General features: G+C 32.5%; 2 protein-coding genes across 2 annotated transcripts; one reads left to right on the forward strand and one right to left on the reverse strand.

The window, feature by feature from the left end:
* Positions 1-634: 634 nt before the first annotated feature.
* LOC111702566 (uncharacterized) lies at positions 635-10,264 on the reverse strand. The gene is made up of 17 exons (XM_023474304.1): positions 10,185-10,264; positions 10,099-10,111; positions 9,286-9,369; positions 9,118-9,150; positions 8,835-8,903; positions 7,124-7,168; positions 6,029-6,071; positions 5,943-5,974; positions 5,118-5,185; positions 5,007-5,058; positions 4,232-4,311; positions 3,412-3,513; positions 2,999-3,061; positions 2,464-2,520; positions 1,921-1,984; positions 866-943; positions 635-720 (listed from the first exon to the last, which is right to left on the reverse strand). The coding sequence occupies exons 1-17, from the start codon at positions 10,262-10,264 to the stop codon at positions 712-714; spliced, it is 972 nt and encodes a 323-aa protein (XP_023330072.1). The 3' UTR covers positions 635-711.
* Positions 10,265-13,369: 3,105 nt separating this feature from the next.
* On the forward strand, positions 13,370-15,974 carry LOC111702551 (RNA-binding protein 8A). The gene is made up of 5 exons (XM_023474280.1): positions 13,370-13,461; positions 14,062-14,194; positions 14,634-14,716; positions 15,447-15,511; positions 15,782-15,974. The coding sequence occupies exons 3-5, from the start codon at positions 14,651-14,653 to the stop codon at positions 15,957-15,959; spliced, it is 309 nt and encodes a 102-aa protein (XP_023330048.1). The 5' UTR covers positions 13,370-13,461; positions 14,062-14,194; positions 14,634-14,650; the 3' UTR covers positions 15,960-15,974.
* The last annotated feature ends 5,768 nt before the right edge of the window (positions 15,975-21,742 follow it).

Raw genomic sequence — 21,742 nt, forward strand, 5'->3', positions numbered from 1 at the left:
TTAAGAGTGTAGGTGAGGAAGCCCCTCGTTTCCATTTTTTTTAAAAGTATGGTCCTTCAGAGCTTAATTCTGTTGTTGTAGATTGATTGAGCTTATTGTAAATTGTCCAACGATATTCTCAGAATCCCGTATTCATTATTATATTTTTATGAATTTTTAAACATGAGTTTCAACAAAGGAACGAGGATTCAAATTGTTCTTCTACTTTGCAAGATCTATTTCTCTGTATTTCTAATGTCTTATTGTCATTTGTTCCCCTGTACAGTGTACATATGATTATACATTTCTTTATCAAGTCTTGGAAGCACTTTCGTCAGTTCATAATTTATCGTCTTTTTTGTATTTCTGGGGTTCTTGGCATTCGTTTTCCCCTTGCATACCATGGAATTAGAGGCCCTAGACATGTAAACTTCAAAACTATAAAGCACTTGTTTCAAGAAGTGACATGCAACATTCTAAACAATTTTTGTGTGAAAAATTGTAACCTTTGCTTTTGTAATGAGAGTAGAAATTAAATTGTTTTAGTTTCTGAGAAAAAAATATCGAATAATATTTTAATTTGTTTCTTTGATTCCCATGTTTATTGGGACACCCTGTATAATATGTGTGTTTAGTTGAACTGAATGAATATCTATTCCAAAATGAAACCTTTATTATAGCTAAAGTTTATAAAATTTTTAACAGTACTGACACGTCTAACTCTCACTTTCTTCAAAGTTTCTGAAAAAAAAGTATTATTGGCAATAAATACTCATGACAGGATAAATAAAATATAATAAAATCTGCGACGCTTATTGGGTTTGATTTAATTTTAAAGAGTAAAATAATTTGTAACAAATATAAAGCAAGAACTTCCAAAATCAACCTTTAAACAGTATTTGATGAGGCCTACAGCTAACATTATTCCAGCGAAGGCAAAAAGAATGTATCCTATAACCGTAGTCTAAAATTTTAATAAAAAATTCATAAAATATAAATTGCGCACATTTACATGTATATTTACATGTACATTTACATGTATATTTACATATGTATATTTGCATGTATATTTACATGTACATTTATATGTACATTTACATGTATATTTATATGTACATTTACATGTACATTTACATGTATATTTACATGTATATTTACATGTACATTTAAATGTGCATTTACATGTACATTTACATGTACATTTACGTGTATATTTACATGTATATTTAGATGAATATTTACAATTCCATTTACATGTACATAAGATAAATCCTAGACTGAGGTACTACTTTAAAGGTCGTCTGTTCTGTTTTGTTCTGTGACTTTACCGAATTTTTACATAAAATCTATTTATAGATCTAACCTGATCCTCTCTATTTAAAGATCTATCCTAATCTCTCTATTTAAAGATCTAACCTGAACCTCTTAATATAAAGATCGACTAGATCGACTAACCTGATCCTCTCTATTTAAAGATCTAACCTGATCCTCTCATGTTTAAAGAACTAACCTGATCCTTTCTATTTAAAGAACTAACCTGATCTTCTCTATTAAAGAACTAACCTGATCCTCTCTTTTTAAAGATTTAACCTGATCTTCTCTATTTAAAGATCTAACCTGATCCTCTCTGTTTAAAGAACTAACCTGACCCTCTCTTTTAAAAGATCTAACCTGATATTCTCTATTTAAAGAACTAACATGATCCTCTTTATTTAAAGAACTAACCTGATCCTCTCTATTTAAAGATCTAACCTGATCCTCTCTATTTAAAGAACTAACCTGATCCTCTCTATTTAAAGATCTAAACTGATCTTCTCTATTTAAAGAACTAACCTGATCTTCTCTATTTAAAGATCTACCCTGATCCTCTCTGTTTAAAGATCTAACCTGATTCTCTCTGTTTAAAGATCTAACCTGATCCTCTCTGTTTAAAGATCTAACCTGATCCTGTCTATTTTCTTTGTAAATATTAGAATATCTTCTTCTAACTAAAGGTTCTGGTAATCTAAAGAAAACAGTTTAACCCAGAACTTGAGTAACATGGAAGGAATTTATAAAATGTCGTCTTACAATATTTCCATGGGTTTTATACAATTATACATACGTCTTCATAATTGTTAAAATAGATAAGTGACCATGAAAAATGCCGGAACAGTTTCATAGAGCTCTATATAATTATTCAATAAAAAGAAACTAATTATCACCAGCATGACATTACCAGTAGGTTTAAAGACGACAATTTATGCATTCTTTCGATGCCTCCGAACTTGTAAGTTAAACCGTAAGTTATCAAGAGTTTGCATTTTATCAAGTTTTTTGAAATATCAAGTTTTAACGAAAATTGTTTACATTTGTAAAATTAGGCTATTTTTCTTGTTGAAAACTATTTTCTTTCTAAATTCACAAACAATTTCAATATAGTCAGTTGATTTAAAAATTTAACTAAAATAACCAATAAGAAATATATTAAGTATACAAACTTACATTTTAGGACTGAACCTCTGGATATACTCTTCTACGCCATCTTCGTAGATAATAACTCTGAAATACAACACCATAAAATATGGTCACGTGTCACGTGATTCTGTATCGCTGGTTTAGCTATAAGGTTTGGGGGCTGAGAATACCTACCCCTTCAGGTCAATGCCCTTTATAAAATAACAATTACAAGTTGTTTGCATCAATTGTATTTGATCATTTGCATTACAATCGATTTAGTCTCTTTTATTTTAATATATAAAAAATCTTGAGATGCGCGCGTAGTTTGCATCAAAAGAGAAAATGTTTTTTCCAAGTTTTTTGAGGTTTCTGGGCCCCGGTGGAAGACATCTCATATAAATTTGTTTTGCAGGATAAAAAAAATACGATTAAATTAATTATAAAAAGTACCATACCGACCGTATATCCTTTCAACCTTTTTTTCTAAACACACTTTTTTAACAAAAAGTTTGATAAATTTAGAACAAAACATTTAAACATTAAATCAAAAAAAAAATGTTAGAAATATTTCTGCTCTCACCTAAGGAAAGAATGACAACCCTTCCTATTTATAATTCCTACAACATGGAACCCCTTGTCTTCTCTAAAACAAAATAATTTTGATAACATTAAATGGTGAAAGTAAAATAAGATTTATTATATAGAAAGAAGTGATGAAAGGCAAGGTTTGATTTAAAAGAACCCTCTTCATGCACACTGCATAATTTATGGGTAACTATTTGTTACGTTTACCACGCTTCCATTCACTAAATATTCCTACAGTTAAACCTTTTTAATAAAATGAAAATAAGTCTCACTTTTCGAGCGCTTTAATTCTGATATTTCTCTTCCTGAGGCCCCAAACGATTTAAGTAACATTTATTGTTGAGATATTCTAAATATATTTTTGTTGCTAAAAAATGTTATTATTTGATTAATGAATAAAGGATTTACCGTGGATTACTACCCTCTGCCTTATAATTATAAAAATAAAGATTTTCTTTTTCTCCCGCCATTTGCTTTCCTAGAACTTCGTCCTCTAGTTTTGTCATTTTCCTAGAATAGATTTAGAGATCAGAAATTTTGAAATGTTAATCCCTTTATAATTCTTTTTCCAGTTTCAGATGTGGGATCCGACGGATCAAGTTAATTCTTTTTATATATCTCTTCTGGAATTGATGGAGTAAACCGCGAAAAAATTATCAGTTTTTCAAGGATTAAACACTTAATCGCCTCAAATTAAGAGTTTTTAGAATGTAGTTTAGGTGTTTTAGGTTACTGCCATCTATATACTAAAGTTCTGACTTCTGAGCTGGGAACTTTTGAATGGTGGATATCGGGATTAATGCTTGATCCACTATTTTCTTAATCTTGAGATTAAATAATGCTTGTTCTCCTCTTGTTATTAATCTCCAGATTAATTAACCGATCAGGATGAAGGATATCCCATTCTAAAGTTTTCAGCTCAGGATATTTAAAAAATCTTAATTTAAATGAAAAATAGATAAAAAGATGTTTAAATGATAATTCATGCACAACAGATTAAAACAAACGCAGATGTATTATTAATGGTTTACAAATAATATGAAAACAATCATGCAGATTTCAAAAACAATTTCAAAAAATTTTGTTTAACAAACCTGCTTAAATTTTAAGATTCATATCAACCGTATTTTCAAAACCGTGCATATGTTATCAGAAAGGTTTCTGGAAATCAACTTTGTTTTGGTAAGTGGCTCGTGAACTTTGCTTATTTGTTACAGCTATATGATACCAATATGCTTGAAGGTTTTGTAGTGGATACTTCCAGTTCCCATTTTCATCAATCTCAGCTGGTTCATAGTATACTTGAAACTACAGGAATACAAGGGTTAACATATGAGGGGAGGGGCTTGAGATTGAAACCCACATGGTGGCCTAGCTGAAGACTGGAAACTGCAGGAAATGAGGGTTAAATAGTGGGGGGGGGGATGGAGATATTAACCCACAAGTAGTAGACTTGAAACTGCAGGAATAGAAGGGTTAAATAGGGGGGGGAAGGAGGGGGGTGATATTAACCCACAAGGGGACATAGTAGGCTTAAAACTGCAGAAATGGGGGGGGGGGGAAGAAAACCAAAAGGCACTGCGATTTAATAGTCTCACGCTCTCAAGCAAAAATCGTTGAGAATTTTGCCAATTACTTCTAAAAAACCATATCTAACAAGAAGTGCTTTACATTGCTAAAATGTACATGTAAAGGGATACCGAAAAGCATAAGTGAGTTAGAGCGGTAAAATCAAAGCTTAGGGCGTTGCGACAGTTCAAAGTCAGCCCTGTCTTAAAAATTGATGAGACTGTTTATAAGGAGGCTGAATCTATGTGAAGGGGGCATAATAGACTTTAAATAACAGAAATAGAAGGGTTACATCGGTGGATGGAGATTAAAGCCCACAGGGGGCTTGGTAGACTTTAAACTGAAGAAGGAAAAGGGTTAAATAGGTTGGGTGGGGGGTTGGAGATAAAACTTTTGAAAAATAAGGATGTATCGAACATATTCAATCTCTTGTCCTTGTTTATATAGGTGTTACACTCATACGGAATATACCAAGGAATAAATAATCTAAACATAAATTAAATTTAATATTAAAATTTGTCTCTAATGAACAAAATTTATGATACCTTAACCCCTTCTCGGTTTTTCCAACTTTTGAAATTAAATATTTAGAGTCATCAGAAGCTTGCTTTATCTAAAAAAACTTATTTAGCTTTATATTTAACTTCAAGAAACAATTATTGATAAACAAGCAAATGTATAGATAGATATAGATATGGATATCAAATAAAATACAGTGAGAAGCAGAAAACTGTTGAATAGGAAGACAACTTTAAATCTTAACTTGTCTCTTTAAATAGGCGCAGTGCATGCATACCTATTCTACTTAAAAAGTGATATATTAAGTTACTAGTAAAAATACTTGCTTTATAACAACATTCAATATACTTGCGCATAACTTTAATGTCGTCTTGCTGTTCCTCAGTTTTATGGTTCTCATTGTAGTCAACAACTAATTTTAAGCTAAACTCATAAAATCCTTCAAAATTATTTGAAAATTAATCAACATTTCTAAGTTGTTCTATCTGAAAATATGAGATTCCTGGATTTCTACAGGATTACTGAATATGTAGTATTCCAAATTAAATTCTGAACTATAGTTTTCTAATAAATGATTTAAGGGAATTGAGCATACTACGAGTACAACCTCTCACTACGAACCAAGATGCCCACGCTCTCATGCAAAATTTGAGCAGTATTTTGTGAATTAATCCTTTAAACTTTATATTGTAGAAACAAGGCGACTAAAAAGTAAAAGTGACTTGGTGAGGAAAAATCAAACGCCAAGCAGCTGCAACACTTTAAAGTTGATGCTGTCTAAAAAAGACTAGCTTTAATAGTTGTCTAGATATCAGTGCCCTAGTTATATAGTTTAAATTGCTTATATATACCTGAAAAGACAAAGCTCCGCAAGTTCTGTAACCTGAAAAGCTATGGTATTATTCAAAAGTTTTTAAAAAAATTTATATTTTCTTACCAAAATATTTTCCGCCATGGTCATTATTGTAGATAAAAACATTCTACATTTAGATTTAAATTAATAATCAGAGCAAACTGTGGCGGCTATGAAAGTCGTCTTTCCGTAGAGAACTTCTCGCGGCAAGGAGAAAGAAAAGGGGAGTTTTCCAGAAGCCACGTAGAGAAAGGATGTGATTTTAAAACATGATATATGTTCTAACTTTGTAAGTTTAAATTAAAAAATATAGTTAGTCGTTATCAAATCCTCGTCTTATTGCTATCCGCCAAATTGGTGACCCCGGACTATTGAATACATTCCTTGTTTTAAGTCCAAGTTAAACAACCCACCGCGTTGTATTTTTCCACCTATAAACTCATATAATTTAAAACTCAGTGTTTTGAGTTAGTGTTTTGTTTTTTGCTCGCTAGTGTTGTTTTCGGTAAACGAAGCAATGAATTTAAACAAACATGATTGAAAACAGCTTACCCTTTACCCGTTGTTCATAGACACTATGTTTTAGAATTAGTCGATTTATATAATTGGAATTTGATAAATTTCTCTAGTTTTTTTTGCCATTATTTTGAACAACACTTTTAGACGATTCAAAAGCTTTTTATTGGGGGGGGGGGCAAATATTTAGGCTATTGTTGTTTTAAAAGCGATATTGTTCTTCGATACAATTATATTAAGATTTTGGATAAATCGTGCATTGTCGTGCTTCGTTGCTTAGTGTTACGTTAAAAACAATTTTCTTTTAATAACAGAAAGGTAACGATAGAAAGCGGGGAAAGAAAAAGGAAACAAAAGAAAGCAGGGAAAGGAGAAAAGGAAACAGAAGAAAGCAGGGAAAGGGAAAAAGGAAACAAGAAAGCAGGAAAAGGAGAAAAGGAAACAGAAGAAAGCAGGGAAAGGGAAAGGAAACAGACAGAAAGAACGGAAAGCACAGAAAGTAAATTGAGAAGAGAACGAAGAAAAGCCAAGTAAAACTATTAAAATACGTTGTGAAGGAAACAGAAAAAGGAAAGAGAAAGTAAAAGCATGGCCGCCGGAAAACGGAAAAAGTGAGATAACGTTTTGCAAGGAATTGTTTAGAAAAATATAGTTTAATGTTTCCTTGGTGAGTGGAGATATTGCAGTTACATCATGTATTCCACCAATCTTGAAATAATTAAAACAATACTTATAGGGACTGTAAGCGAAATAAGTGACCCCCCCCCCCCATGCAAAGAGGAGAATGACCGTTTAAAAACGTAGACCCATTAAATCTTTGACTGTTCATTGATAGCAAAGAACTCCGTGTGATTATTTCTGTAGATAATGAAGAGTAATTCCGTCATCAGTGAATCGGAAATAACATCTGTACAAAATTACAGACAAAGTCGGCCCATTAAACACATTTTGAAAAAATACTTTATATTTTAACGTTTTAACTCAAGTGAGAGTGATTCCGTATCATTTTTTTTTGTTTCCTAAGAAAAAAACGTATAATCGTTTTTAATCATATATATTTAAGGAATTGAGTCTTTGCCACAATTTCTCAAATTTTTTAATCTCTATATCTTTGCGATCTGATGGTGCAACATCTTTATTATTTCAAACTTATATTATTTGATTTAAAAGAATTCATAGTTTTAAATATCTAAAGTATTGAATATCGAGTTTGTGTAAACACTCATGATTCCTTATTGATTTTTTCAATAAGTTTTTATCTGGTGGCCTAAATTACAGGCTATGGATACAAAAGGATCATCAAGCAGTTTACCTGGTAGCCTAGATTATAGGCTAGGGATACAAGAGGATCACCTGGCAGTTTACCTGGTAGCCTAGATTACAGGCTAGGGATACAAGAGGATCATCAAGCAGTTTACCAGGTAGCCTAAATTACAGGCGAGGGATACAAGAGGATAACCAATCAGTTTACCTGGTAGCCTAGATTACAGGCTAGGGATACAAGAGGATCACCTAGCAGTTTACCTGGTAGCCTAGATTACAGGCTAGGGATACAAGAGGATCATCAAGCAGTTTACCTGGTAGCCTAGATTAAAGGCTAGGAATACAAGAGGATCACCTGGCAGTTTACCTGGTAGCCTAGATTATAGGCTAGGGATACAAGAGGATCACCTGGCAGTTTACCTGGTAGCCTAGATTACAGGCTAGTGATACAAGAGGATCATCAAGCAGTTTACCTGGTAGCCTTGATTACAGGCTAGGGATACAAGAGGATCATCAAGCAGTTAACCTGGTAGCCTATATTACAGGCTGGGGATACAAGAGGATCACCTGGCAGTTTACCTGGTAGCCTAGATTATAGGCTAGGGATACAAGAGGATCACCAAGCAGTTTACCTGGTAACCTAGATTACAGGCTAGAGATACAAGAGGATCACCTGGCAGTTTACCTGGTAGCCTAGATTACAGGCTAGGGATACAAGAGGATCACCAAGCAGTTTACCTGGTAGCCTAGATTACAGGCTAGGGATACAAAAGGATCACCTAGCAGTTTACCTGGTAGCCTATAGATTACAGGCTAGGGATACAAGAGGATCAACAAGCAGTTTACCTGGTACCCTAGATTACAGGCTAGGGATACAAGAGGATCACCAAGCAGTTTACCTGGTAGCCTAGATTACAGGATAGGGATACAAGAGGATCACCTAGCAGTTTACCTGGTAGCCTAGATTACAGACTAGTGATACAAGAGGATCACCTAGCAGTTTACCTGGTAGCCTAGATTACAGGATATGGATACAAAAGGATCACCTAGTAGTTTACCTGGTAGCCTAGATTACAGGCTAGGGATACAATAGGATCACCAAGCAGTTTACCTGGTAGCCTAGATTACAGGCTAGGGATACAAGAGGATCACCAAGCAATTTACTGCTGTAATTCTCTATCTATGTGTGTAGGATTAATATAATCAGCTTCTATCGGAAAATTGCCACATAAGAATAAAGGAAATCTTGACTGCACTGTAAAAAATGAATTCGTTTGCTGTTTTTAGAACTTTAGTTTTCAAAAGAACTTTCACGAACTCTATTTTTTATTTTAGAAAACGGATTCTGAATTAGAATAATTTTAACAATTAATAAGTTTAAGAAAAGTTTATACCTGAATTCTAATAGATATTGCATTACTGCTCCGCTACAAAAGTATTATGCATTTTTTTATATTCTTATTAAATTCAAACCTGCAGCTACCGTAGTAATTAGAAATTTTTTTTTCTTAAAAAGAATCATGAAATCATCTTCTTAAATATTTTTTCATTAGATTGTTCACCTGCTTAAATTCCTCGTGTTTTTTGTCCACTTCGTTTTGGTTTGAATAAATACTCGAATTTGTAAAAGAAAGGGCTTCTAACTTCTAGATCAACATCAAGTTTATGAAATATTTTTCACAAAATAAATGAATTGAAAAAACGGTCAATAAATGAATTTAAAAATTGATGAATTGATGATACTTCTTATATTTTTCTTTTTTTTATAGTTTATAATTGTATCATATTGAGCAAAACTTGAATACATAAAACAAATGTTTAGCCATGCCAGAGGTCAAATTCAATAAATTGTGAAAAATATGTTTAAACTGGGTATGGCTAGTTAAACTATTTCTCACGGATAAACTAGGGAAGTATTTAAACTAATTCTCTTCGTTCATAATTTCCGACCCTAAGAATCAATTACATAACTTTCCATCGAGAACCGAATTTGATGCATTTAAACTTCCTGCCACCGTTTTAATGTTGAGTCGCCGTTTTAAATCCTTCCTTTAATTTTGAATTGGTGGTTCAAATTTAAACCAGCAGTTGGTAGCTCAGCGATATAGCTCAAATTCGATTTACATTCGGTCGCGGGCCGCGTCGGGTTTTTACTGAGGAAAAAATATGTCACGACCATAGATAAAGATAGATTGTGCATATTTATTTATCTATGGTCGCGACATTCTGACCAAGCGATCGCCCAAAGTATTGTTTGGATAAAGATTTTAATCTGTGACCGAATTTTATGAATTGAACCGACGTTATTTTAACGACTCGTTAAATTTGGTCCCTGATATTTTATACATTTTTGATTTCTTGAAATCTGTTCTCACCTCAACCGCATTTCTAAAAAAAAACATGGTTAATTGTGGACAATTAATCATTTATAACTATGTGTATATGTGTAAAATAAACTTACAAGATTTTACGAATAGAATTTTCAGGATCATACTTTTTAATACAGCAACAATGGGTGAAAAACAGAAATAGAAAAAGCATTTTCTGAAAAATTAAAGAATCTACAGTCGTCGTCGCATATAGCAACTTAATGAAGACGACTTTTGATTGCAATGTTGATTTATATCAAGTTGCAGTTAAACTTATGGATATACACATAAACATAGAAGTCAAGAGAAGCTGTTAATTAAAAAAGCTTCTCTTTAAATACTCGTAATTACTTGTATTCTAAAAAGCTTGATAATCAATCAAAACTGAAATAAAAAAGTCGTCTTCATCAAGAATGTATCACTAACTTTTCTAAATAGCTAAAACCTTTTTTTTCTATAAATATACGTTATTCTATTTATTTTAAATTGAAAATAAATACATTGTTTGTATTATTTCTAATAAATATTGCATATATTGCAGGATTATGCAATGTTAAATAAATGTCTGAAATTAATGAGCAACAGAAATTATACTATTGATTGTTGGCTTATCATGGTACATTTAAAGAGCATGTGCGCCTTTTCTAACAAAGGAGAGGGGGCACAGAATAGTGGAGGGGGTACAACATAGTGAAGGAGGCACAAAATAGTGGAGGGGGCACAAAATAGCGTAGGGGGCACAAAATAGTGAAGGGGTACAAAATATGGCGGGGGGGCGCACTGTGGCTCAAAGTATTAAAAAACTGAAAACAACTAATTTTCAAAAGTTTTATTTTCACTTCAGTTCATAACATTAACTGGGGAAATAAATTTGATTTTAAAAGTATAAAAAGTTTATGTTTTTATTCTTTATCTTGTTTACAGGGGAACTATAGTCCAAGATTTATTTTATGAAATTGTCAGCTGAAAAGTTAACAACTTCTTCCTGGGGCTGATAAGGTTCTTTTTCCTTGTCTTAGAGTTATTTCTGTTACTAACCTTAGAGGGCGCTTCGCGCCCATCTTCTAAATTAATTGTGAACATGTTCTCTTTGTGTACATCGTAAAACAAAACAAAAATAATTCGCGAATTTTCACAAAAAATTTCATGGATTTTCAAAATTTTCAAAAATTTAATGAAGATCGAATTTGATGGAGACAAATATTTAAAATTTCAATCATTCATAAACGTTCCCTGAAGTCCCTAGATGTCCCACAAAAAATTTGGGCCCGATCGGTTCAGCCGTTTTGACGTTTATTGGACACAAACAAACAGACACACCCAAACAGACAGACAAGCCAAATTTATATATAGACTAGCCTTAGAGGGCGCTTCGCGCCCATCTTCTAAATTAATTTTGAACATGTTCTCTTTGTGTACATCGTAAAACAAAACAAAAATAATTCGCGGATCTTCACAAAAAATTTCGCGGATTTTAAAAAATTTAATTAAGATCGAATTTTGATAGAGACAAATATTTGAAATTTAGATCATTCATAAATCCCTGTGGTCACGTGATGTCCCACAAAAAATTTGGACCCGATCGGTTCAGCCGTTTTGACGTTTATTGGATACAAACAAACAAACAGACAAAACTCCATTTAATCTTTTTCAGAACTCACCCCCGGGTACTGTATAATACAGATTGACCTTTGGAAGTGAACTACATGGCCTGTACGTCATCACTCTATGTACTATAACCTCGTTGGTTAGCATGCTTTCATGCCTTGAATATAGTTTTACAATATACAACAACTTACATTAAAAATATAATCTATAAAATCACTTTCAATAGTAATCCAAAAATATTATGCACTATAAACCAAAGAGCATCATTTCAATACTTTGAACCAGCCAGGGTTATCAACAAAAGGTAAACCTTTACCAACGGCCAAAACTCTTTGACCTTCCCTGGAGTCATGTGAGGTCCCACACAAAATACGGGCCAAATCCGTTTTGCCAATTTGACGTTTATTGAATACTAACAAACAAACATTTCAAAACGTACACCTAGGCAAGCAAAGTATATATGAGAAGATGAAGGCTGAATTTAGACTTCTGTGTCTAGAATACAGTCTTTCTGCGAAAGAAAGATACTTTGCAGTTATACAGGGAACCCTGAGCGCATGAAACAAGGCCGAATAAATACCGAACTGCAGTCGTCTCTGATGTCCTGATTGCATAGGTAATCTTGAAGATTCCAAACCTTAATTATTTAATTTTAGCAGAACTATTGCGGAATGGACAGTGGACACAGTTAGAAATTGGGGAGAGGGCAAAGAGCGAAGGCTACCCCCCCCCCTTCCCCACGGTAACGGACACTGTTATGGGTGACTGAAAAAATTATATTTTACGATTGTGCGCGGGGAGGAAGTCCAACCACAATATTTCTCTTCCAATCCACATTCTCCTCATTTTCTCGTCCGAGCCACCTCGTCCTTTCAATATTATTTTTTTAAGTGTCTAATCCTCCCATGGATAAAACTATTTTTATAGAATCGGGCCATGTTAGCGCATATAAATAAATTATCAAATTTTTGTAAATAAAAAAAGTTTTTGATTGAATTAAAGTTTTCAAGTTATGTCTTTGAAAATGTTCACCTTTTTTGCGCATTATCAGATATTCCTGGTGTAGAATGCCGCAATGAATTCCGAGTTTATAGAACTTCAATCTTTTTTATTAACTGTAATGAAAACCATAGCATTTTACCGGGTGGTTTCATGGGACAAATGATAGGCAGAGGTATGCCGAATATTTTACTATTTATTTTTTATCGCAAAGAGGCAGAAGAGATCTAAGTTTTACCTAAATAAGGTTTGACATCATTCTCATGGGTTTGATGCATCATATGTAATCATTGCAATACTTTAGTCCATCCAACTTATATGCTTTAACGGGGCCAGATTTTAAAAAATAGTTTTATCTTCGAGAATTGGAAACTTTTAATTACAAAATAATCTAAGGACGAGGATTCCGAGGTAGCTCGGATTCGGACGAGAAAAATGAGGAGAATGTATAGCTCGGGCGAGAATTTGTTGTGGCTGGCCTTCCTCCCCTCGTTATGCAGGTTACCTAATATTTTACATAAATAAAGTTCAAGGTTGCATAACCACTAAAAGCAAAATTATAAAGAAAAAATTTCATTCAGGGCATTTATGAACAAAAGGCTCTTTCACATTAATAATGATGATTGCGAGTTCCTACATCTGGTAGTGTAACGTTGCTGGCGAGTTCCTATTTTCTAGAGGTTTCTATGGATTGAGGAAGAAAGGGAGTCTGTATACTGTGTGTACTTAGTAGTTAGTAGTGTTACACAAACCACTGACTAGGTAGGTTGAATCTATCCTTGAACGTTAAACATTCTAGTATCATTTTATTTCATTCGTTTATTACTTTCTTATTTCATTGACTAGACAAAATGACAAAAAAAACAATTCTGTGCAATATGCGCTGTCAAAATTGTCAGCTTAAAAATTTGGTGAATGGTGAAACAGTTAAATAATATAACAATTGCGCAGTAGAATGTTATTCCCTCACCTTTACCTTCATCTAATTCAATTCGTTTATTCTGTTTTGCCATTTCAAAATATTTTATTATTTTCCATAAAATGTTCAGACCATTCTTTCTCTGCGATGTGAGTATGTGATATGATTTATGGGTATAATCTGAAAAGTATAATAAATAAAAAGAAAAGATCTGAACACAATTGCCTCAACCTTAAAGTAAAGTACTTGATAAGCTCATTAAGAACTCCAAAAAAGATTATTTATTAGGTGGGTTTATTGTTCTTATCTTCAGAGGGGCGACAATGTTTGCTTACTCCCCTCCTCAGTCTCAACCCCTTGATATGTGTTTGAAAAAAGTTTATTTCTTAAAACCTAAAAATTTATAAAGTGAATGGATGGTTCTAAATATTCTTTCTATTCAGATGAATGAGTTAAATCTGCTCCCATGCTGGCTAAATGATAATGTACCTTGAAGGATAGAAAGATAGAAAGCTGGAAGGAAGTGGAAAGCTTGAAACGCAATATATGAAGTAGAAAGGCAGATCTCAGGCCCAGGTACAGTTGACCTGCGTCGAACAGTGTCTCGCTGTCCTGACACTAAACGTGTATTTTACTATCACGCCAATAATACTGTTAATATGTCATGTTTATTTTAAACAACTTGTATTTAGTAATGTTTAATCCTATATTACACCAACCAATAAGTATTATGCAGTACATACAAACCGTAAATAAACCTGTTACGAACCTTTAATAAACCTGTATTATATACCAACCTTTAATAAACCTGTATTATATACCAACCTTTAATAAACCTGTATTATATACCAACCTTTATTAAACCTGTTTTATATACCAACCTATAATAAACCTGTATTATAAACCAACCTATAATAAACCCGTATTATATACCAACCTATAATAAACCTGTATTATATACCAACCTATAATAAACCTGTATTATATACCAGCCTATAATAAACCTGTATTCTAGAAAGTTCTAAAAGTGAAATGCCAAACTTCGGTGGAGAAGGTTGTAAACTATTTGTTTACGGAGTATCAACAGGCACACCAAAGGTCAGTCAGGATATAGGATACTGGATATAGGATACGGGATATAGGATACTGGATATAGGATACTAGATATAGGATACTTGATAAAGGATACTTGATAAAGGATACTTGATAAAGGATACTTGATAAAGGATACTTGATAAAGGATACTTGATAAAGGATACTGGATTCTGGATACTGGATACAGGGTACTGGATGGTGGATACTGGATACAGATTAGAATAAAGTTTGAAGGTTAAAGATACAGAATATAGAAACAAGATCTTGGTGCAGGGTTCAGGGTTCAGAACTCAGGATAAAGTTGTGCGCAGAAGAGTGAAGATACAGTGTTAATGATACAATGGGTATAGGTTCATGATACCGAATACCCAGTTCAGGCCGGTTATAGGTAGAGTTCTGAATGTAGGGTAAAGGATTTAAGATACCTAGGATGTAGGGTACTGGATCTAGGATAAAGGATATAGAATAGACGATATAGGGATCAGGGTATAAAGGATGCAGGGTTTTAGTTCCCCCTCCTATAATCTGAAAGAATGCTCTGTTGTTTAAAAACTAGCTTTCTCGTTAGCATTTTTTTTTTCTATCGATCTCTTAAACCCCCACTTTTTTCTAGTTTTTCGTTGCTTAAGAATTCAAATACTTGGTTTTGCATACTTTTTTTTCGCAAATAAAAAATTTATGGAATCAGGTTAGATTTTAATTTTTAGTTATTTAAACCATATTTTTGTTTCAGGAAGAAATACAGGATGAATTTGAACGATTTGGTGAAGTGACAGACACATACAACAGTGGCAAAGGGTAGGACATCTTGTAAAATAATTTTATCTTGAATCAAAATTACGGTGAAATAAAGATCTCCTCTTGAGTACAAATCAAGTTTTAGTTCAAAACGCTAATACGCTTGAATATGTACTTATTTAAAAAATTATTCATAAATGAAAGAAAAAAATATTATTTCTGAGCGTTTTTGAGATGGAATGAGTTAAACTAATTTTTCTTATATGCCAGGAATAGTATGGTTAAAATGTAAAAGTATTATATAAACTTAAATATATTTTTGATTTTTAGGTACGCGTTCGTTACATTTAGTTCAAAAGAAAGTGCTGAACAGGCTAGAGAAGGAATGAACGGGCAAACTATAGGCGGACAGGAGATAAAGGTCAGAATATGTGGGTGTCGGGCAGGTCGATCACAGGACCTAGCAGGGGGTAGGGGGCAGGACAGCACATGGAGTGGGACAAATTAAGGAGTGGGGACAGTAAAAAGGACTTAAAGGGACAGTAAAGGAAAAATGAAAGGGGGTATAGGCTGAAAGCTAATCACTTTAGCTCTCGATCTCGACCCATGAAAGTCATATCTGATGTTCCAGTCTCGAGAAATTGATATAAAACTGTGTCAAATCTATACGAAAAAAAATATATATACAATTTTGTATAAAAGTAGTAGGTTTAAACAGATCATATTCAGCAAATAAGCAACCAATCTGAAAACGATGACATCCCAGAGAAAGCTAATTGTAATTTAGGTTTACTTTTATAATTGTTGTTTCTATTTTCAATAGATTTCATTCATAATATTATTTTTACGTCCGTATTACTTGACCAGAAATTCCACCAATGGCAGTGCAGTAAAGTGGTCACGTGATACAGACGGAGACACGTGACCAGTATACTGCTCTGCCATTGGTGATAGTTCTGGTCACGTGATTTAAAATATATTTTAAACTATTTTTACATCTGAGTTATGAGAAATTTGTATTTTATCAAGTTTATGTTTGAAATTATAAGATTGATTTTAAAGAGGTTAGTAATTAACTGTTAGTATTTGATAAAACGTATTATATCTGAATTAAGAGATAAAATAACAAAAATATTAAAAAGACTAATATTTAAAAGACGTATAATGTTTATACTGACAAAATCAATTAAGTACTGGACAACATAATTTTAGAAGTTTGAGAATTGGTGTCTAGTATAGGAGTGCTAGGTATACCATTGACGTTTAGCCAAGAAAAAAACTACTGTTAATATTTTTTACTACTTTCTATATATTTATATATACTGTTTATATTTTTTACTATACACTATACACTAATGTTAAGAAGAAAAGGCTTTTTGTAAGTTCAGCCAATTTTTTAAAAAATTATAATTTTTAATTTCGATTGGTTTTTAAATTCAACAATTCGACTCAACTAGGTGTAAATGGTTTAAAAGTATATTACGAAAAGCAAAAAATATTGGTGTTTTTCACAGGTGTTTAATTTTTCAGGGGTGCACCAAATCTACCCAGATTTAAAGGATCCCCTGTTTATGGCTAGAGCAGACTGAACAGTTTGTGGAACATGTGGGTGCCGCCATGTTGTAGAATGTCCCGTGGTATCGCGGCCATCTTGTTTTTGAATCCGCCACGTGGTGACGTCTTAGATATTTTCAATCAACCAAAGTCTGATCTTTAACATGACCATTACGGCGAACATTATGTTATAAAGCTTGTGAAATGATCTGCCTTAAATAAAGGCCTGAAATTGTTGTCTCTACTCGGCACCCCGGAACCATATTCCTTCTGTCGTACCAGAATCGTTTAAATTTTCATTCTTCACCAAACCATGTTCTCTATTCATTCTAACAGTTTACAATGAACTGGAAAAAGACATTGCTCATGTTAATAACAAATCATCAATCGTATTCTCTCAGAAAAGTCGTAATTTGTAGCATCCCTGGTTTATTTATGTGTGCACCTGAAATATTATTCTTAGTAGACACTGCTGGCATTGCCCAGTCATGATTCACCAAGAATATTGACATAATATGTATTGTACAAGACTTAAAGACTAGAAAAGATTCCATTACTCGAGATTGTGATACAGAAATTAAAATATACCCTTTACTCTTTATAAAGGTGAACCAAAAAGATGTTAAAAATTGTTAATGTCTTTTAGCAGAGTGGGGGGGGGGGGATTAAAGTATGTCGAACAGTTAGCAGATATATTATCAAATAAGCAACATTATCATATTGCTATTTAGTTTTATCTGATTTTGTCTATGTATTTATTTAATGTTCAGAATTTTAAATTAGGAAAATTAATATAATTATATAATATTGTTGTATAGGCCCTGACAGAAGACGAGGAGGGTATGGTCAGGGTATGGGGGATTTATAATAACCCCCCCTCCCCTGACCCCTTCCACCTTTACTCCCACTTGTCGACCTTTCATCTAGGAAAACTCAAATAATAAATACAACCCTGTTCTCTAGTTTCTATTTACTTCAATCATATGGTTGTTAAACTCAAGCCGAAGGACTTCAAGCCAATCTAAGATGCAAAGATATTGATTAGAAAGGGTAGACATGTTAAAGATCAAGGGAGGGGTCTAAGGAAGTTTTACCCATGTTTTCTGTCTCTCATCGCTGAAGAAGTATTTTTACAATTATAATTTGTTCTGTTATGTTTTGTAATAAATATCTTGTATAGTGTTTCCTTTTTACTAGTACTAGAGGATGATGATGGAAGATTGTTAAGAGTATTGTATTTCCAAGGAACTAAACATTTACTTTAAATTTTATATCTGCAACCTTACACAATATAAACCTTAAAACTTAAGACTGTAAAAGATCAATGTAAATATCAAAGTTCTGTACTTTCTCTAGTTATATTTCTGAAATTTGGCCTCTCTTTCCTTATAGATTCATGAAAATGTTGAACAACTTGACACACAGGATAATTCGCAAGAAATTCAGCTGTAAAGACGACCTGGAACTAGTATAATATGACCGTCACTAGGTTATGTTTTATGATAGCTTTTTTAATGATTTAGCAAAGGCATAAATAAAACCTTTCAGTTGCAGGGAATTTTGAATAGCAGGAAACAGACTGTATGAACTCAACAATGCCGTCTCTTAAAGTTTCATTCTTTGTGGGTAACCCTGTATTTCTGAAATACAGTCGGAATTCGTTATTTAAGTTTTATGCAAGTTTTCAAGATAACCAGAATAAAGCTAAATGAATGTTATCTCTGAAAATATTAGTACAGTTGCCGAGGATATTTCAATTTGTAACTGTTAAAACAGCCTTTAAAAATGAATATAGAACATATTCGGAAATATTAATAATATCCGACAGAACGAAGTCGGCATTAATTTCATTTTACTCTGGTTATCACTGTACACAAATCTTTATAAAACTACTGTTATAATTAATGATTTTTCATGTTAGCGTTAATTATGTTATCTGGGGCTACCTTCTTATTTGCCAACAAATTTCATACAACATTAGAGGACTTTTTGCCGGCCCTGGAAAAGCATGAACTGAATTTTGTCCTGTACCTTGAATATAGTTTTTAAATTATGTATTTAACGATTTGACAAAAAAAGGTTGAGAGTTGTAAGGAACCAAATATATAAAAGGCTTGGAGTAAATTTCTCAAAAATATTCTTTCTGTGTATTTCAAGCTATAAATCTTTAACCCTATAAAGGAATCTATGTACAGACAGTATAACCCAAGTTTGCAAGGCTAGCACATAAAAAAATTTAAATCGATAACTGTTATAGTTTGGGTGCTAGGGAGGGTGGAAAAATTGCCCCAAAAAGGTAAAAAAAATGTAAAAAATAATTTTTTTGTTTGAAACACATATTAAAGTGTGACACATGTTTCTACATCTGGTTTTCAAGGAATTTTCTAAAATATAGTTTTAAGATCTGTAGATTTAGTCATAACAAAGTTATGAGCTATTTTAGATTTTTTTTTTTACACATATCAGACTTTTTACCACCCTGTACCCTACCCTATGCATAAAAAGAATTGCAAACAATCCTTTGAATTTTTATATATGAAAAATAAAAAAATTTCACGGTGATATTTAGTGTCAAAAATGAAAGAGCTAGGCAAAGAAAAACTAGAGGGAAGGGCACCAAACGCCCCCCCCCCCCTCAGCTAAGGAAAATTTCCTTTTTTAAACTTTGCTTTAAATTTCTTTATTTACCGATTTAAAAAAAAAAAGATGGGGGCAAGGAATGATTTTATTAGATGATAGCCACAGTGGAAATTGAACAGTTAATAATTTGTATTATTCTATTAAAATCTTGATTGCAAAGAGAAATAAGCTTTATAAATATAATAATGATCACTTAATAAGATTACTTTGATGTTTATATTTCGAATTATTTCTTAAAGAGGCCCCAATTTGACGCCATGATAAAAATCTTCTATTTCTAAGGTCCATTAGAGCTGTTTGCAACTATGGGGCCGGGATTAGAGGAACCTCTCTTTTTAGACAATTCTCTTTACAGAGTTCTAGGAACTACGTTAACACCTTGGATTTCAGAAAGACCTGAAGAAAACTTTAGGGGGGGGGGGTCAGATATTTCTCAATGATTTTTGGTTGCTTCTTTAACAATATTAGTAAGACTAACCGTTATTTAGTTAACGGAGAGATTTTCGATATTCAAAATTGAAAACTTTATACAAATGACAAAAGTACATTTTCGAGTCTTTTTAAAAGATCTAAAGGGGCTGAAAACCTTGATCCCTGTATTTTTTGGGCTACCCTATATATAGATCCTAAAGATTGCGAAAGTATAAAACAGATTGCATAGATACGATCTAATAAATCTTTAAATATTAGTTTATATGTATGGCTCACAGATTATATAAATATATATGAATGTTGGGGAATAGTTTTAAATGTCTTCTTCCATATACTGAATTAGGTGCTGAAGACTTTTTAGTTAATTTCGTTAGAAAATCTTTCATTAAAATATATTTTACTTTGAAATCAATTTACTATAATAATATGACTTTATGACTGTCCTATAATATTTTTTATCATTCTCTGAGGTATCAAACAACTTAAAAAACTATGGAAGAAGAATTTTTAAACTATTCACCAACTGTCATGTTTCGTAGGACACCCTGTACAATATTAGGTATTGATAGAAATACTTGATCATATCTATCATAAATATTGCTTGCAAAGTCGTCTTTCAGATTAGAATTCCAAACACAGACATGATTTCTAGAATCCTAATATAATTAGTTTCAATGTTTAAAAAGAAAAAGAAAACATTATAGTTTTAAATTCAATGGTTCTGTTAGGTATTGTTGTTAAACTCACATTTACCAACCTTGTTGTAGTAGAAGTACACATTTCTGTTTACGTGACTGAACGAAAACGTTCGCGAAAAAATGGGAACATTTTTGTTCGTTTTTCGCAAACTTTTTCGCGAGATTTCGCATCTTTTACGAAAATGAAATAAGCTAAAAAATGCGAAATCTAGCGGTAAAAAAATCCGCAAAAACCATAAGTTTTGTAGCTGAAACAATTTCCAAAAAAATTATCTGCTCCGAAAGCTCAGCATTAGAAGTTTTATAACTAACAATTTCTCTTATGTATTTTTTCGCAAAATTTTTGCATCTTGTTTTTCCAAATATTTTTGCATTTGTTTTTTCGCAAAATGTTCGTAATTTTTCGCGAAATTTTCGCATTTCTTATTTCTTGAATGGATATATGATCGTTACTTTAACCCGCCTGTAACAAAAGGTTTTAGAACGGTTTGTTTAAAACTTTTTTAATTTATTCTCGTCATCACGTCATTTCAATCCATTGTGTGATTTGTCTTTGCCACAAACTCAAATCTTTGCAACCTGATGGTGTAAACCTTAGATATTTAAAACTTACATTATTTGATCTAACATAATTCAAAGTTACCACATTTGGTTGCAAAGATATAGGGATTAGAAAGGTTGTGTCAAAAATTTTATTCCTTTCCATGTATTAATTTCTGTTAATGTACATTTATATGATAAACACGTTTTAATTTTAGAAATTTATTTTAATGCAATATTCTAGATTATGTTTTCACAAACCAAATTACCTAGCCAACACTTTTATTATGGAATAAAATTAAACTTCCGGGGAATAAAATTTTTTTAATTTGAAACAAAAATTGTGCTGTGTAAACAGACCCATTAAACTTGACAGCTGAATTAATAAGTTACTTTGCTTTGTAAAAAACCTTAAATACACTTAAGT

This window comes from Eurytemora carolleeae, unplaced genomic scaffold (genome assembly GCF_000591075.1).
Source record: "Eurytemora carolleeae unplaced genomic scaffold, Eaff_2.0 scaffold183, whole genome shotgun sequence".
Lineage (NCBI taxonomy): Eukaryota > Metazoa > Arthropoda > Copepoda > Calanoida > Temoridae > Eurytemora > Eurytemora carolleeae.

Excerpts from the sequence above, each read along its gene's own strand:
- LOC111702566 (XM_023474304.1), bottom strand. The coding sequence starts at position 10,264 with ATGCTTTTTCTATTTCTGTTTTTCACCCATTGTTGCTGTATTAAAAAG. Across the intron at positions 6,072-7,123 it reads CAATATCTCCACTCACCAAG|AATGTTTTTATCTACAATAA; the intron begins GAAACATTAAAC and ends ATCTAAATGTAG. Across the intron at positions 4,312-5,006 it reads GTAACACCTATATAAACAAG|TTTCAAGTATACTATGAACC; the intron begins GACAAGAGATTG and ends GTATTCCTGTAG.
- LOC111702551 (XM_023474280.1), top strand. The coding sequence starts at position 14,651 with ATGCCAAACTTCGGTGGAGAAGGTTGTAAACTATTTGTTTACGGAGTA. Across the intron at positions 14,717-15,446 it reads TATCAACAGGCACACCAAAG|GAAGAAATACAGGATGAATT; the intron begins GTCAGTCAGGAT and ends TTTTTGTTTCAG. Across the intron at positions 15,512-15,781 it reads ACATACAACAGTGGCAAAGG|GTACGCGTTCGTTACATTTA; the intron begins GTAGGACATCTT and ends TTTGATTTTTAG.